General features: G+C 37.2%; 1 protein-coding gene across 24 annotated transcripts in view; it reads right to left on the bottom strand.

The window, feature by feature from the left end:
* LOC149187197 (ferritin-4, chloroplastic-like) overlaps positions 1-15,951 on the bottom strand; it is a 28,104-nt gene extending 12,153 nt beyond the window's left edge. For 4 of the 24 annotated variants that reach the window (XR_016255741.1, XR_016255747.1, XR_016255740.1 and 1 more), the window contains exons 1-3: positions 15,329-15,948; positions 10,671-10,714; positions 10,389-10,446 (exon numbers count right to left, since the gene is read on the bottom strand). Coding sequence is in view for 4 of the 24 variants with exons in the window: in XM_089411308.1 (XP_089267434.1) it covers positions 10,389-10,422 (34 nt within the window). In the remaining 20 variants the exon portion in view is untranslated. Of the gene's footprint in view, positions 1-10,388; positions 10,447-10,670; positions 10,715-15,328 lie in introns of all 24 variants that reach the window. The other 20 variants (XR_016255743.1, XR_016255742.1, XR_016255745.1 and 17 more) reach the window with 12 other exon arrangements.
* Positions 15,952-17,616: the final 1,665 nt, after the last annotated feature.

Below are 17,616 nucleotides of genomic sequence, written 5' to 3'. Positions count from 1 at the left end.
GCCGTTAAGTCCACCGAAATTGATTATGTGGAAATTGTTTCAGCTTCACCTTCGGTATCCTTTGATCCTCCTATTTCGAGAACATCTCTCAATGAGTATTCTCAATCCTCCTGGCTTGGTTCTTCAGAGTCTCCCAACCCCTTAGCCGAGACTTATCTTTTTGTCGAGAGTATCATGGAATTAATGTCTCTGGAAGATGTACCTTGGAATGACACTCATCATCGTTCCTCGTTCTTGCCTGGCCCAGCGGTCATGTCTACTTGTCTCGAGGAGTTCTCCTCTTAGTTCCCGTCCCTACCGCTTCAAATGTCGATCATGACTCATGAAGTTTGGTCAAAAGGGAACATGGGTAACATTACCCAAACGATGCCAATTGATATTTCTGTCAAACCTGGTGTCGTTGAAAATGTCCATATTGGGGTAACTTGTTCTCCAGAAGAGATCAAGATCTATACTCGTCTATTCCAAGAGTTCCGGGATGTTTTTGTGTGGTCATATGAAGAAATGCCCAGAATTGACCCAAGTATAGTCGTGCATGAGATTCCAACTTATCCTCATGCGAAGCCCATTCGCCAACAACTTCATCCAGTGCACCCTAGAAAAGCGGTCGCCATTAAGGGTGAAGTTGAAAAACTTATAAAAGTTGGATTTATTTATCCAATCCCTCTTACGGATTGGGTGTCGAATATTGTACTAGTGACAAAAAAACAAGGCACTATTCGCGTTTGCGCCAATTACCGTGATTTCAATCGTGCTTGTCCTAAGGATAATTACCCCTCCCTTCATTGACCAGTCACCAGATCATTGATCAATGTGATGGGAGTGAATTCTTTTCCTTTATGGATGGTTTTTCTGGCTACAACCAAATAAACATTGCGCTGGTTGATCAATATAAGACAGCCTTTAGCTGTTCGTGGGGGACCTTAGCGTACAAAAATCTCCCTTTTGGCCTTAAGAATGCTGGGGCCACATTTCAGAGAGCGATGTCTTATGCGTTCCATGACATTCGAAACATTGTTCAACCTTACTTGGATGATCTCCCCACTCATTCTCATAAATGCCATGATCACTGTGATCATCTCCAGTAAATTTTTCTTCATTGTAGACACTACAACATCCGGCTGAATCCGCATAAATGTGTCTTTTGTGTCGAATTCGGACGACTCCTTGGCTTTATCGTTTCAAAGGAAGGCATTCGCCTTGATCCTCTTAAAGTCGAGGCCATAGTTAATTTACCCCCTCCATCTTCATTGCATCAACTGCAGAGTCTGCAGGGAAAAGAAAATTTCCTCTGTCGTTTCATACCGAACTATGCTAAGCTAGCTTCAGGGTTCACCCGATTGCTCAAGAAAGGAACCCTGTTTGTTTGGGATGATGTTGCTCAAAAGTCTTTCGATGACCTAAAGACTGTCCTCATCAATGCTCCTTTGCTGCATCCCCCGAACTATCATCGCAATTACTTCCTTTATCTAGCTGCAACCTCTAGTACCATCGCTATGGTGCTAGTACAAGACGATGATGAAGGCAATGAACATGTTATTTACTACCTCAGTCACAATCTCCTCGACACCGAAACGCATTATGCTCATGTCGAGAAGTTGGTTTTGGCTATCATACAGGCTGTTCAACGCTTTTGGCATTACATTCTACTCCGCACTACCACTGTGATTTCATAATGCAACCCCATGACCTACATCCTGACTCGTCAGTTGCTGGGGGGAAATATTCAAAGTGGATTGTTATCCTCCAAGAATTTGATTTGGTGTTTACTACTACCAAATCTAAGAAATCACTGGTCTTTGCTGAGTTGATTTGCTCCCTTCCCTCCACTTCTCTCCCTGCTGGTGCCGACGAGCAACTCCCAGACGAGACTCTTTTCTTAATTAGCACTCTCGACCCCTAGTACGGTGATATCATCGTATATCTCCAGACATCCACCTTCCAGTCTGCATTGACCAAGGATGATCGCCGATGCATTCGGCATCAATCTCAACCTTACCGTATCATTGGAGATACTTTATACCACATCGGTATCAATTCAATTCTTCGTCGCTGTCTCAGTCTCAAGGAGGCTGAGAGAGTCTTAAATGACTGCCATTCTGGCGCATGTGGCGGTCACCTGTCTGGATATGCTACTGCTCAAAAAATCCTTCGCGCTGGTTATTTTTGGCCCTCTATCTTCAAGGATTGCATCCTTGTTGTCTGCAAGTGCCATGAGTGCCAAATTTATCAGCGTAAGATGCGCACCCCACCCGCTCACCTACACCTCGTTATTACCATCGGTCCTTTTTCCAAATGGGGCATCGACTATATGACTTGTATCCCTCGTTCAGTCGAGGGCATGTGTATATTATCGTTGTTGTGGATTATTTTACCAAATGGGCCGAAGCGATGCCTACATACTCTGCGGACAGTAAAATGACGGCTCAATTTCTATTAAATCACGTTATTTCCAAGTTTGGAATGCCTCAGGCCATTGTCACTGACCATGGCTCCCATTTTCGAGATTACATGATGGTTGAGCTGACTTCTACGTTGGGCTTGTGCCACGATGGCTCAACCCATACTACCCTCAAGCCAATGGCCAAGTTGAAGTTGTGAACAAAGTTTTGGTTACGATGCTTCAGCGCACCATTGGGATGCACAAGTCAAATTGGCATATCATGCTCTTTTCAGCTCTATGGGCTTACCGAACCTCAACCAAGGACACAACTGGATTCACACCGTTCTAGCTAGTCTACAGTCTGGAAGAAACTTTACCGATTGAGTGCGAAATTCCATCCCTCAAGTTGGCTGTCGAACTTCTCCCCGAGACCTCACCTCAGGAAGAGCATCTCTTGTACCTAGAACGACTTGATGAGACTCATCGTCTTGTTGCTTTGGTCATCGAAGCACAAAAAAAACGGGTCAAGTCCCATTTCGATCAGTGTGTCTCCCCTCTAGCTTTTTCGGAGGGCGATTTGGTTCTTTTGTATGACCAGGCTAATGATAAGTTAGGGGCAGGAAAGTTCAAGCCCATGTGGCATGGGCCCTACATTGTTAAACGTGTGTTACAAAAAGGGGCCTATGAGCTTATTGACTATGAGGGCAATCCATTAGACAAGCCCCGGAATGGGCTTTATCTCAAAAAGTACTATGCTTAGGTCATATTGCATGGTTACTTTTGTACAATAGTGTGTTATTCATTTTTGTATAGTGTGGTTTGGTGTGTTGTTTTGCAAGCAACTTTCCTGCTTATTATGTTTTTGCCTGCTTTGCAGATGTCGATATCTCCTCACATCGGTTTCGCTGATGGTGCTTACCGTAATACCCGGAATCTATCATCTGCGGCATGGGCCATTTATGACCCCCATGGTGAGTTTATTGATCTCCAAGGTATTTGTCTAGGTCGAACAACTAATAACATAGCGCAATTATCAAATTATTGTTAGAAGCTATCGCTCTTGGCATCCAAGAATTGGTTGTCAACCTCGATTCATAGCTTGTCGTCCTTCAACTCAACGGGCAATATTCCGCCAAAAACCCTCAGATATTGAGAATGTATCTACGTATTCGTCTACTAGAGAGAAATTTTGATTACATTACATATCATCATATTCCTAGACACATGAATACATTAACAAATGCATTAGCTGATTATGTGCTAGATAGATATTTGCGAAACATGTAAAAACTCAAAAAACAAAAACATTTGTACCATAGTAAGCAAGGAAATACAGCATATATATATGTGTGTTGCTGGTAATGTTTGTCATACATCAAAACCTCAAAAAATAATGTCTGTTCAAAAAACATCGGTGGCTCGCAGGCCTTATATATCTGTGGCTCGCAGGCCTCAAAAATGTGGAATGCTAGACCTGTGCACTAAACAGCATGATGCTCATGATAGCATGTAACTGCTCAGACTATGTGAGTCAGTAGTCGGTAGATCCAATCTGACACCCCCACCGTATGCCTCTGGTACTAACGTGGGACATCACCCATCTGGGCATACTCTGGGATCCCATGGGTCAAACCCTTGAGATTCCGCGCAATCTCCTCCTCGTTGTCGCTTCCCTCCTGATAAGGAGCAGCCTCGAAGTGCCAAGCAACGTGCCTGGCGATCGGGGACATCCCGTCAGGGAGTTCTGGTCTAACATTTGCATTCATAAAATCAAAGTGTCATGAACACATATATCTCAAAAACAATAAAAAAAGATCAAAAATTAAAAATTGTTTGTTTTTTACCTCCATCATCATAATCCCCCCCTTCTGGGAGCGGCATATCCGAAACTCCGCGGAAGTCAGTATCGCTATAAGGCCAATCCTCCACTACGATCAGCTGTCGTCATATCCACAAGAAAAAGGTGGGCTTATAGGACATCTGTTGGCCCCCGGTAATCCTGGGCATCAACTCACTCCAACAGACCATCCGTGGGTCTCATGGCATCGGCGATTCCACCTCAGCCAGCTAGTAGTGGAACAGCGGAACCCGCTCCAGGAAGAAGGTCACTAACACAGACCTGTAGCAAAATTGCTTCAAGTTTCTTGCCTTAGCTTTTGATAGCTGGCACTTCATGTTGACTTTCATAGCTTCCGCCCAGTTGAAGATAGTGGGCATCGTGCAGTCGATAGCATACTGAAACTTCGACTTGTTGGTCTCATGCGGCACTTGGGACCCAACCACTCTATTGATGGTCAGCAATAACACTCTCAACACAAGATCCCGAACAGTCATAATCTTGATCTTGCCACTTTTTGATTTGAGTGCTTCTGGGCAATGTTTTGCAAGTAGCATGGTCACACTTGCCCCAATCAGCCTTGACCCATATAGATTGATTGGCTCCCCTCTCCAGGACAGTGTTGTGATGAAATAAATCTCTGAAGTTTCCAACTCCAACTCGTGGTCACCAATGATGAAAATTACCTTATTCACGTCCCAGCGACTTATCAAATACCGCAACAATTCGAGTTGAGCCCGTAGACCTGGTGTAAGGAAGAATTTGAGGAGCCCACTGTTCCTCGAAACATCCATTGGGTCAGCCATTGCTTGAGTGTTAATATCACCATGCTTGCATTCCTTCCAATCCACCATTTTTCACAATTTTTCCTTGCAAAAACCATATAATCAAAGTCAATAATCATCTTTGGCCAGAGAAATTTGGATTCAAATGGTCAAATTGAGAAAAAACATGAAATATTTTTTGTTCACAGCGCCAGCACCACTGTTTTAAAAACAGTAGCGCCGACGGCGCAATTGACAATTTTAGCAACCCCCGATTGGCGTGATTCTGTGCCTGAAACTTGCGCCGATTGAAGGCGAATTTTTTTTCCAAAACCTCCTCATGAAATCCAAAAAATGGATAAAAGCAAGTGAAATAAGTATGAAAATGGAGCTTAAGGTCTTGGCTCTTACCTGCAACTAACGACTGAGCAAGTGACCTCCCGGATCACATGCAATCTGCTTTGGAAAAATTAGAGCACAAGTGGGTAAAAAATTCTTCACACAAAGGTAAAATGGTAAATGGTAAAAAATAATTATTTGAAATATTAGGGTTTTTGAGTATTTTTTACCTATTTTGCCTCGGAACTGGATAATGCATTTACCTTTTTGTACAACGACAAGTGGCAGATTGTTGATGATGGTACTGGAGTCGCATTTCAGCTCTTTTGTCAACTCATAAAACTCAAATGAAAAGATCATCGAGTATTTTTCCCTTTTTGACTTGTAAAAGAGAATAAAATGGGGGGTCTGCTTTCAAGCTCTTTTCTTACTCTTTAAACACGAAAAGATTGTCGAACTCTTGTTGTTTTGAACTCGTTAAAGGCTGCGAAACATTGTTCACCTAGTATACGTTTACCCCTTTTTTGGGTTGGGATGCACTATTTACGAAAAAGGTACTCCTTAACTGAAATGGTCAAGCAGTTCTCTCAAGTATCATTTTCTACCTTTTCGGGCTCGAGAGACACAAATGTACGAAAAGGGACCATGTGGAGTTTTCTTTTCCGTGTCTTTTTCAAACTCTCTAAACATGAAAAAGATATCGAGTTACACCTTTGTCGAACTCATTAAAATATAAAACATCATTGGATTCATCGCCATGACGATCGTGAGCTTCTCCTTCTTAGGGCTCATTAAACTTACTAGGTCATATTTGTCCGAAGGATGAACTTACAGTGCAAGCATATGCTATCCCCTTCAAGCTTGCGATAAAAAATAATTGGGGTACCTGCCAGAAATGGTGGGGGGAAATTGGAAATTCTATCAGCCGTATCGGCAACTCACTCTTAAACATGGCACTTTCTGCTTCGTGTCGGGTTGGGATATCCTCCTCATCATTGACCTTCCTGGGTTGGGCCATTCATTTTTGCCTTCCATTTGATCTCTGCCATGTCATCATGACCACCGATCCTATGGATCCAACAGCTGCCAAACTTCGAAATCGTGTCACCAATATGTTCAAGAGTTAGTCCTTCTGCAGTTACACTTACTCCTGATTCTCTGTATCATCTGAAATTATTCGCATCCCTTTGTCTCGTGGTAATGATGTGGGATACATCATGGCCCTCCTTCGACACGGTCGCTTCCTGTCGACTTCAGCTCATTATCCAGGAAGTTGACCGAGAGACTCCCTTCTAGTACCTTGGAGCTTGCATGCCCTAATGGCAAGTTCTTCGCACTCGATGACAAGCTCACATCATTGGCTTGTGATCAGGTGATTTCACGGGTGTTCGACATCAGTTCCTTTATTCACATTCCGTGAACTGTGCTGCCAGTACCTTGAGAGGCATTGTCATTATTGGTGGTTTCTCTCACGCTTGTTAACGGTTCACATCATTGACCGGTAATCAAGCGACTTCCTAGCATGTTCGACTTCAACACATTCATTCACATGTTAGGATTTATACTTTGATCGGGTCATTTGGAGCGCAAGACCTTGGGCTAAGATTACACAAGTCCATGTTGCGAGGCAATGTGACATGATCATGTTAATAGAGATGTCTCTTTCAGATGGATGGTTGTGACCATACCATGAGTTCTTATATTTGATCCCTATCATTATTGGATGGTTGCGACCATACCTTGGTTTCAGTATGATCCTTTCTACTGGATGGTTGCGCCCATGCTTTGGATCCATTTACATGATCATTCTCTGGATGGTTACGTCCATACCACAGTTCATGTATCATTATTCAGAGTTTTCAGTGATGTATATGTATCTATGCTTTCTTGCAGGTCTTCCGATGACTGACTACGGTTCCCCGTTTCCACTTGTAAAGCATTTCACCCCTCACTCTAATTCGTCCTTCACGCTTTAGGGGGCATCTGTTACACAACATTTTATCACTGTCCCTGTACTCCCCGTCTACGATCCTAGAGGACCTCTACAATGTAACCAACATGCTTTCCCATCATGAAGAAACTCCCAATATGTCCCTCTTCATGAGCATAATAATTCCCCTTTGCATCATTTCCCAAGAATCTTCCTTCTATCCCAGTTTACAAGACCGACGCTACTGACCAATTTTCTCCTCGCGTCGATTTGCAGAGATTAAAACTAGCCCTCACGTCGTTCAAAGTGACTGAGCCCTTTTCCAGTCGCGTCAATCCTCTTTTGGAAGGTTTTTTAAATAAGGAGCCGAAGCTTCCATGTCTAGAAGCTTCGTAACAGAAGTCTGGTAGATGGTTGGGCCGGATAGAGCTGAGGAAGTCAGTTTGGGCTCCTTTCCCATATTAGGATGGAATAACCTCAAGAGATAATACTTTCTCCCACGATAAGAGGAACCATCTCCCATCCATAAAAGCTATATAAACCTCTCTTTTTCCCAAGCAAAATCTAGTTGGATTTTTGGAGCAAGTTTGAATAATCAGCAAGTCATTTATAGCTTGTAGCTTTCTAGTGTGTGTTTGAGGGATAATAGTGTGATTTTGGTTTGGTTTAAGGCTAGAGGGAAAGAGGCCTTAAAACTATCATTGTTGAGGCTATCCATGAAGTGCTAGTAGAAGTGTGGGAACTCGGATATGTCAGAGGAGACCAACAACGTCAAGGCACTAGTTGCAATCTCTTTCTGATTTATATAAATCCAACTATTGATTGATTTCCTACATGAAGTGTCATTTTACATCTTTATGGCTTAATGTTCCTTAACCTATTAAGTAGGTTGAATACAATATTGTATGCTATCGCGTTTGTTGTTGTTGTTGTTGTTGTTTGCTTGTTTTAGGTATTCGAAGGAAGGAAACGAGAGATAGCTGGAGTGAGGAAGCAAGATCATCATCAAGCGGAATAATGTTCTAAGAGGTAGGACCTCTTAATTGATTCTAGCTTAAATAGATTTTCCATAGATTGTCCGTTTGTGGCTAGACCCGCTCTCTTGAGCTAGAGGAATTGTTTGTGTCTGCACTAAGAATTTACCTACACCACACATGGGAATGAAGCGTTAATCGATATGGGTGGATTTGGTGAATTATTCTCATTGTTTTCTTAATGAGAGCCACTGGGTCTAACTGGAAACCCATAACCAAGTTAAAATATTTTATTATGTGATTGAAATTTGTGTTTATTTAATATAAAACTACATTTGACACTTACTAAAAAAACTAAAACTAAAACTAAAAACTAAAAAATAATAAATAAAAAAAATAAATAGTAAATAATAATAATGATATATATATATATATTTACAAAATAGCATATGGTAGTTGGTATTTTGCATAACATAAGCATGTTGAAGATGCATAGAAATTGTACATCACTTAGGGTGCTAAAAGAAAAAGGAAGGCACGAGTACACATAATAATGAGTATCAAAAATGGAGATGGAAAAGAAATAGAGAATACTCAAACATAGAAAATTTGAAGAATGTCTAATCCAGAAAAAGTATATTCTATAGCAGCAGAAATAGTAGAAAATCGTACTTGGATATTAGCGTTTTTTTTTTAAAACATGTGTTCCATTTCTGAGCATCCACTTTCCAAGAAAGATTGTCTTATGTATGTTTTTTGAGTTCTCTGATCATACTCTAAGAGTAAGATTTGTATTATCTAGTGGAAAACCATATATGAATAACGATAATTCCTTGTTAAAGTCACTTCCCAACCTTTCTTTTGGTTTTCCATCTGTAGCCGAAGTATTTTGAGCATTGGCTGAATAATTTCCATTATAGCCTTGTGCATGGTCTTTATACAAAGAAACTTCCTGATGAAAATCACTTCTAGAACCATTGATTGAAAGTTTGTTCATTTTTCCCTCGCTTAAATTCCCTTTCTCCAAGTTACCTTCGGTTTCATGTAAATCCTATCTATCATTACTTTGAAAATGAGCACTTTTGCATCCCTGACAAATCACAAGGGTGCTTGTGGTTAATATCAGAACTCCTATCTTTTGCACAAATGTCAACATCATCAATACCATCATCATACTTGTCATCTACATTAACTTGCACATGATTCTGTGACTGAGAAGTCTTCTTAATTTTTCCTTCAGTAGATGTCACCTTTTCTCCAACATGATTTTTTATATCAATGTTGTTATCTGTCTTTTATGAATTGTTTTCATTGACTGTTTCATTTGAACCAGATCCACCTTTCAAATTTGCCTCGTACTGTGCTTCATATAGCTTGAGTTCATTCTGACCTTGTTCATTGTACAAACCTCCACTTCCAAGATCTCGTCTTGTTTTTTTTGTAAACCTTTTCCAACTATCCAAGCCTTTAAATTTCCCTGCTCCAGCATTTCTATCAATATTATTGTCATATTTCTTTAGTCCACCTTGTCCACAACTATAAAGACCATTCTCAGTGATATTATTCTTCTCTTTACCCATATTAACACTTCTTTGCTTGAAAGCAGACTTGACAAATGCATCTGAAGTCTGAAAATCCTCCTCGTCAAGCTCTTCATCTCTTCTCCTATCATCCCTATCCCAGTACCTTGAATTTTGACCTGAACCAGTAGAACCCTGGCCAAAGCCTATCACTTTGGATGCCCAGCTGCCAATGCCATGAACTAATGTATGGTCGTGATTCCTCTTGCCCCTCCATTCAAGGTTCTCGTCATTTCCCGCACACATAAAAAGCTATTAATATCATTTCCCATAAATGATTCTAAATGTAGTACAACATTTTACTAGATCCTGTAAAAGTGATACCAGTATATCGAGGAAAAAATATCAAACTGTGTTGGTTACCATAATTCATTACTTATGAATGTTAAACAAACCATCATTTGACCTCGAACCCTGCTATGTTATAAAAACTCACTCGAATTAAGAAATTATATAACATGCAAGCTATTAAAAAAAGGGTACCATGGAATATTTAAACACTCGGATACTACCATGTTGTAGCCTTCATGTCATATGAATTACGTATCCAAAAACAGAAGATTCACTGAACTCAGACCTACCATGTTTTCTAATGCTCTGATTTATCTCTGCCATGGTATGATCTCGTCCTTCTGAATTCTGAAAATAAAATTGAATGACCCTACTTAGGTCAAAAATATAATCTGAAGACTTTATATGCTTGGACAACAGCCTTTCAAAAAATGTATTTAGAGTAACAGGCATTGCTCCAAACAGACAATATATTCTAGTCACTCTCATAATCTGACAACAAGGCATATTAAAATATTCCCATCAATTAGTTGACTCGAAGAAAAAAAAATAGATATGATTTAGAGAGGTACCTGAATATAAAAAGACTCCTTACTCTCGGTTGATTGTTTCCTACCTGTAGATTGTAAAGACACTTAATATGTTTGATCTATTCTTAAAAATGTATACATGATTCAGATTATTCTAATATCCATATTGAAATGGATATTAGAACCATGAAGTGAGAGTTTTGAGGGATAAAACTGAAACAACCTAGACCATGATCATATAATATGTATTCGTGGTGGAGCACACATCCTCTGGTGAATACGAAAAATTGTACTAGTAAGCACAAGAAGGAAAATGTCCTTAGAACCACATGTCATTTGAATATTGTATATCCTCCCAAGTGACCAGGATCTTATGACTATGACTGTGACTGTAAAATATAAAATGTAGGGTATTTTCAAAACCAACAAAGGAACTCGAAACGCATTTACAAAATATCCTTAAAACCATGATAGGGTACACACAGCAAGTGTTTATCCTCAAAACCATGAACAAAGAGTTCTGAGGGATAAACAAGAACAACCTAGATCGTGACCATATAATGTGTATTCCTGGTGGAGCACACATCCTATGTTGAATACAAAAAAATTGTACTAGTAAGCACCACAAGGCAAATGTCCTTCAAACGACACGTCATCTGAAGATTGTATATCCTCCTAAGTGACCAGGATCTTATGACTGTAACATCTCACATGGATTCACTTCATCAAACTCAATCTATACACAATATTAGTCAAATAAGTAGGACAAACACCCACCATGATATAGATATATCATATAGGCATCTTCGATACAGGAAAATTTTGGTGTCTGACATTTGCATTTCTCTGAATCATGCACTAATTTCCAAATGGTTCAACAATTCAATATGACAATTGAGCACAATTTCTATAACATAAATTTAGTCTATCTGGAGAAGTTTCCAATTTTCTATATTTTAGAATGAAAGGTTTAGATTTTTGAATATTTTTTTGCCAAAGTTTACAGTCTTCCAAGCAGAGACAGGGTTTTGAAATGGATGGGTAGAGCCATATTATCATAGCAAACTCCTTTTTATTTAACTACAGAGTGGGTAGACTGATGCAAGTGTTGGCTGAGCTTTCCCTCTTAGATCATGAACCCATTGTGTTCTCCTGCTCCATCTCATGGGGTGTTACTAATGCAAAAAAAAAGTGAATTATATGCGTATCTCACTCGAAGCACCCGGCTTGTTAAGATTTGTCTTGCTTTTTTTGTTACAGAAACAAGTCAGTCGACGTTCGATGCACGTCTAAGGAGATAGAGATTGGTCTTTCGGAGCTAGTCAAAGGTTTGAAACCCTTAGAGGGATGGAGCATAACAACGTACCATTATTTATTCAAAATACTTTGCTTGGGAATTCTTACTCTTATTTTTATTAGCATGATATTTCAATGAAAGCCTGCAAAGAAACCAAAAAGAGCATGAATTCAAAGATTAAAAAAAAACACACAAAAAAAATAATATGAAACTCTTCAAATATTTTCATTAGTAGAAGTCTGAAGGATTTGAAGTATTTGGAATTGGACTAAGAACACTAAAAAACTTTGTTAGAAAAATTGATCTGAATTCTCTACAACACTTGGGAAGGGTAAGTTGAAAAACAAATTTGAGAATTTGATTTTTCCTGCACATCTCAATTAAGACAACTTACCGAATGATATAATACGGTGGAACTTCCCTAGCTGTGGTTACTGCTGGCTAAGAGCGGTCTTGAGCTCTCAGGCGGTGTGGTTTATAACCCTTATGCTAGATGTGGCTAATCCTTTATGGTCTCTTTCGTGCAGATCGAGAATTGGAGGTTCTTAGAACCAATCTACTATAGTATTTCCTCAATCCTTTTTCAGAATAAAGAGAAAGCTAGATTTACTTTCTTTAATTGAAGGGCTTGCAAAAAAACATTGAATTAGAACTTTGAATTAGAACTTTCTGGGACGATTGAATTTAATCGTTGTATTGAGGCTTCTATGATCCATATTAAGTTAGTGGGAGATTTTTCGGCGTAAATCACAAGATATTTCATTTGTCGATGTGTTTCGAACTAGCTAGTGTGGTTCATCGACAAGTTGAATGAGCAGATCCGGCTTTTCAGGTTAAAAAGATAGAGCAGATACTCCAACGGCTGAATTCTTAGACCAAGTAACGGCTACATAGATAACAGCTAGACTTGGTATGACCATTATATAATTAAAAATATAACCTGGATAAGTTAGATTTTTATTAAAATAAGAGTAAATGGATACTTTTTAACCAATTAAAATTATGAATATATGCTTTTAAAAATAAATTATAACCTAAAATAGTTTGGGTTAATAGTTAGTTATAAAAAAAAATTTAATTATATAAATATGCTTTTAAAAATAAATTATAACCTAAAATAGTTTGGGTTAATAGTTAGTTATAAAAAAAAAATTAATTATATAAATATGCATAAATATCCATATGTAATATTAGTATTAATAATCTATTAAATTAATTTAAATTTTAAATAATAATTATTTAAATAAGTTAGAGTAACTAGACTAATATAATTATAATTATAATTATATAATTCATTATAAAATGAATCAATTTAAATTAAGGGTAAGTTATCCAAGATGTTAAATTTCAATATTAGAAAAGTTACTTAAAAGTAATAAGTGCTAGGGTTTAATTATAATTATGATAATAGAAATAAATAAATAGTTTATTGTTTTGCTTCAAAACAACAGAGGATTTATCCATCAGTCTATCAGCTCGAACAATGTTATTGGGAGAGCTTGAAATAATAATAAGCAAGACTTTCTCTACTTTCTCTACATATTAACAGCGGAGAGAAGGAAGATTTCATTTATATTCTCTATCTGGTCAAAGGCTTTTTCTTCGCCTCCTGTTGTGATGAATGAGATGGGTGTATTATTTGTAATAATGAACTTTCTAAAATGGTCATATCTATAAATAAACCATTTGCATAATCCTCTCTTGAACAAAGACATCTGGGAATGTAACATCTCTTAGGCCTTAATTTATGTTGTGTTGCATGTCTAAAGGATTCACTCACCAGCTTCGAACATTGAATACTACAACTTTGTCTCCCTGATCACACTAATAATGCACATCGAAACCCTTCACTTAGCTCTGATGGTTATGACATATAACTATAAAATTCAAATGAAGAAGATAAATTTAAATGGATAAAATAATATCTATTTATTGAACATAAAAAAAATGAAGTAAATAATAAAATATAACATAGAATATCAACTTGGACTAAAAGCATATCTATCACCTGTTTTCCCCTCCACTCTCTGCATGGCCACAATGCCGCAATGAAATATGGCCACAACCAACCACACAATCCTTCCAAATTCAGGCGGCAATGGTCCCATCGATTACATTTGAAATTCAAACGCCCATAGCAATGAAACTATGATAGAGTTCATTTTTTGCAGGTTTCGTCACAAAAAAAAAAAAAACCCACTTAGTTTATGCCCCAAGGGAGCAATTCTAATATCCCATGTACATCTCCTTATTTAAATAATATTTTGTTTACATCTGCTTATTTAAATAATTTGTTTACAGCTGCCCCTTAATATCTTTATGACCTCTCAAAGACCTTCAAGGTACACTGAAAAATATCACTAGAGGGTTTTGGATTTACAGACATGATCGTGATGTCTGGGATTGATTTCAATGAACAAAGTTGCCGAGCATATAAAGAGTTTTCATATGATATGTATGGGTGTGTTGGAACTTAATATTGGTGTCGTGCCTCAACACTCATTGTTACTGCACTGGCCACCCAAGGTTCTAAGCGGGAGGAGATCTCTGGGCGAAGCAGAAATAACCCACAGGAAGTACTCTGCCTGCAAATAAACCATGGGGAAAAATTACCACTAGTAGATGGCAACGAACGCAGCTTGGACTTCTTCACCGATAATACATGGAGAGAATAAATCCCACAAGGTAATGCCTAGTATCATTGCTCTGCGGAATATCTGAAAAAATTCCTTATTGTGATCAAGATGATTGCTAAGTGCTGAAAAAATGCTGGAATGAGAAGGATTTCATGAAAAATGTGAGTACCAAGTGTTAGATACTTGTCAAAGTGTTTAACAAAACGTGTTCATATCAATTGTTTGAAGATGTTTAACAGAACGTTTGCATATCAATTGTTTGAAGATGTTTAACAAAACGTTTGCATATCAATTGTTTGAAGAAATTCATGTTAAGCAATTATTAGATATACATCCTAATCACACTTCAAGTTTCAGATTAAGATAATACTGCTTAGTGCAAAATTCTTATGCATGTGGGTTAATTCTAACATCTTTGTGATCGATTTAAAATAGAAATTGGAATATAATTTATGAGGGTAAATGACTAAAAGATAGATTAGAGTATTTTTACAATTGTTCTTTTCAGGGATCAAATGTTCTTTTCAGGGACCCTTCGGAGCACTTCGATACACAAATATTTTAGTGAGGTGTCAAACCATTGGCACCATTGTCATCTAATATGCATCTCATACAAAAGAAATATTAATATTGCCCATTAAACCAGAAATTCTATTGTAAATTTTATTTGATCCATGAGAATCTCACTGAGGATTTGGAAGCTTATTCGGCTCAAGCGAATAAAATTGAAAAATAAATGTGTGTTTTATTGGGTCGGCAAGAAATACCTGTCACTTCATCAATAACTACGAAAAAACCTTGTCCAATTCAACAAATCCTCGGCCCATTGCGGAACGAAGCGAGAGCTGCAGAGCATTTGTCACCGTAATATGTGACTGTAGGCATAATCTAGATGCCGTGAGAAGTATCTGCAGTGTCGTTGGAGCATCCTTCTGTGAGAATCACTACAGCAATAGCTCTGAACTTGTCAAACTCTAAAATTCTAAAAACCCTAAATTCTAGTCTCCTGAGTCTACCAATGTCTAGAACATTGCATATCTTACACTACCACAGTTCACAGTAGGAGGAAACCTTTCCTTAGTGCTCTGAATTCAAAACAAGCTTGCCTCCTTACGGGTCCCTTTCTACTAGTAGATTACTCTGAGCATTACTATGAGGAGTAAATGAGTACAAGAATGAAGGACCCTTCATTACAGCAAGGATTAAATGAGAACAGGAACGAAGGACCCTTCCCTGACCGCGACAAGACCCCGTTGCCGACGTCCCGCCTTGGGCTCTGTAACCCTGGTGGTGGCGGCATGGGGATGAACACCTGGGCAAAGCCAAAACCTAATGTTTACATTAGAAAACTTGGAAAAAAATAAAATTGAAATTTTGGTCTGTACGGTACATATTAATACCAAAACAAGAAAGTTATATGTCACATAATAATAGGAATTAAATTTGTGATTTCAATATTATAGTTGTTCAATAAATTTGTAAATTTTAATATAATTTGAAATTGATACTTTAATGATATGGAACATAGAATTTAATATAGTTAATAATGATATGCAACATAGAATTTAATATAGTTAATAATGATATGCAACATAGAATTTAATATAGTTAATAATGTCTTTTAATATAGTTAATAATGTCTAATTTGTTTGACACCATATAAACACCCACAAAGGATTTGAATATGTCACTTTTATGCATGGAGTGCTTTAATAGTATATCTATTCACTATTTATTTAAAAGTCTCGTGGTTTTCTTTTTTTATAAATATAATTTGTCACTTGTTGTAATTGAACTTGGGTGGAGAGGATCCTAGTCATTGCTCTGAACCACTCTCGACAAACCCAATTGACTATTTGAAATAATATTAATTTAAAATATGTTTATATATATTATATACTATAAATTTGAATAAAAATTATTACCATTCAAGACATTATTATCTACATTTTCAATATTTTCTCATTCTAAGAACTCTTACACCATAGTAAAACCAACATAGATCCATCTTAACTCTGGATCTACCAAGTACCGAGAGGGATCGAATCTCTCAAGATGCATTTTTTTTTTCAATGTGAAACTTGAGGAATGGTTTGCACATCGAGAGATTTGAAATCAATACTTTATAGATATTGAACATAGAATTTAATGTATTAATATAGTTAGTGATGTTCAATTTGTTTGAAATAATATATATATATATATATATATATATGGTGGATCAACACCCATAAGGGATTTGAATAGGTGACTTTTATGCATGAGTGCCTTAACATTATACAAATTCACCATCAATTCAAAGCTCTATGGGTTATTTGAAATAACATTAATTTATAATATGTTTTTATATTTCTGTGTATATAATATAAATTTGAATAAAACTTCTAACCATCTTAGACCTTATTATCCACGTTGCCAATACTTTCTCATTCTAAAAACTCTTACACCATAGTAAAACTAGCATAGATTCATCTTAACTTTGAAGCTACCAAGCACTGAGAGGAACCAAATCTCTCAAGATGCAAACTTATTTTTTAATGCAAAACTTTAGGAAAGGTTTACACCTTGAGAGATTTGATTCCTCTCATCGCTTGGTAGATCCTTAGATAAGATGTATCTATGTTGGTTCTTAATAATACTATTTATATTATATAAATTTCACATCTCTATATAAACCAACCTAGATCTATCTTAAATCTGAATCTTCCAAGCACCAAAAGGAATCAAATCTCTTGAGGTGAAAACCTCTTTTACAGTGAAAAGAGCTTTAATCCATCTCGATGCTCTGTAGATCCAGAGTTAATATGGATCTAAACTAATTTAATTATTAACTATCAATTATAATTAATTATAAATAATTATAAAAAAATATATATTTTACTTTTATTTTTATTTTTATGTAATTCATAAATGTTTTATTAATAATTATTATTTTTATTTTATTTTATTTTTATGTAATTTAACCAATTCAAAATCTTTACAGGACATTACAACATCTCTTCCATACCATGTTGGAGAGCTCCTCTTGATGCAAAAAGATTTTAATTTTTAATTT

The sequence above is a fragment of the Pinus tabuliformis genome, chromosome 3_1 (genome assembly GCF_031772625.1).
Source record: "Pinus tabuliformis cultivar Carrire ecotype Pingquan chromosome 3_1, CPIR1, whole genome shotgun sequence".
In the NCBI taxonomy this organism is placed as follows: domain Eukaryota; kingdom Viridiplantae; phylum Streptophyta; class Pinopsida; order Pinales; family Pinaceae; genus Pinus; species Pinus tabuliformis.
Note: the sequence above shows the minus strand (reverse complement) of the source record. Positions and strands in the feature narration are given on the sequence as shown.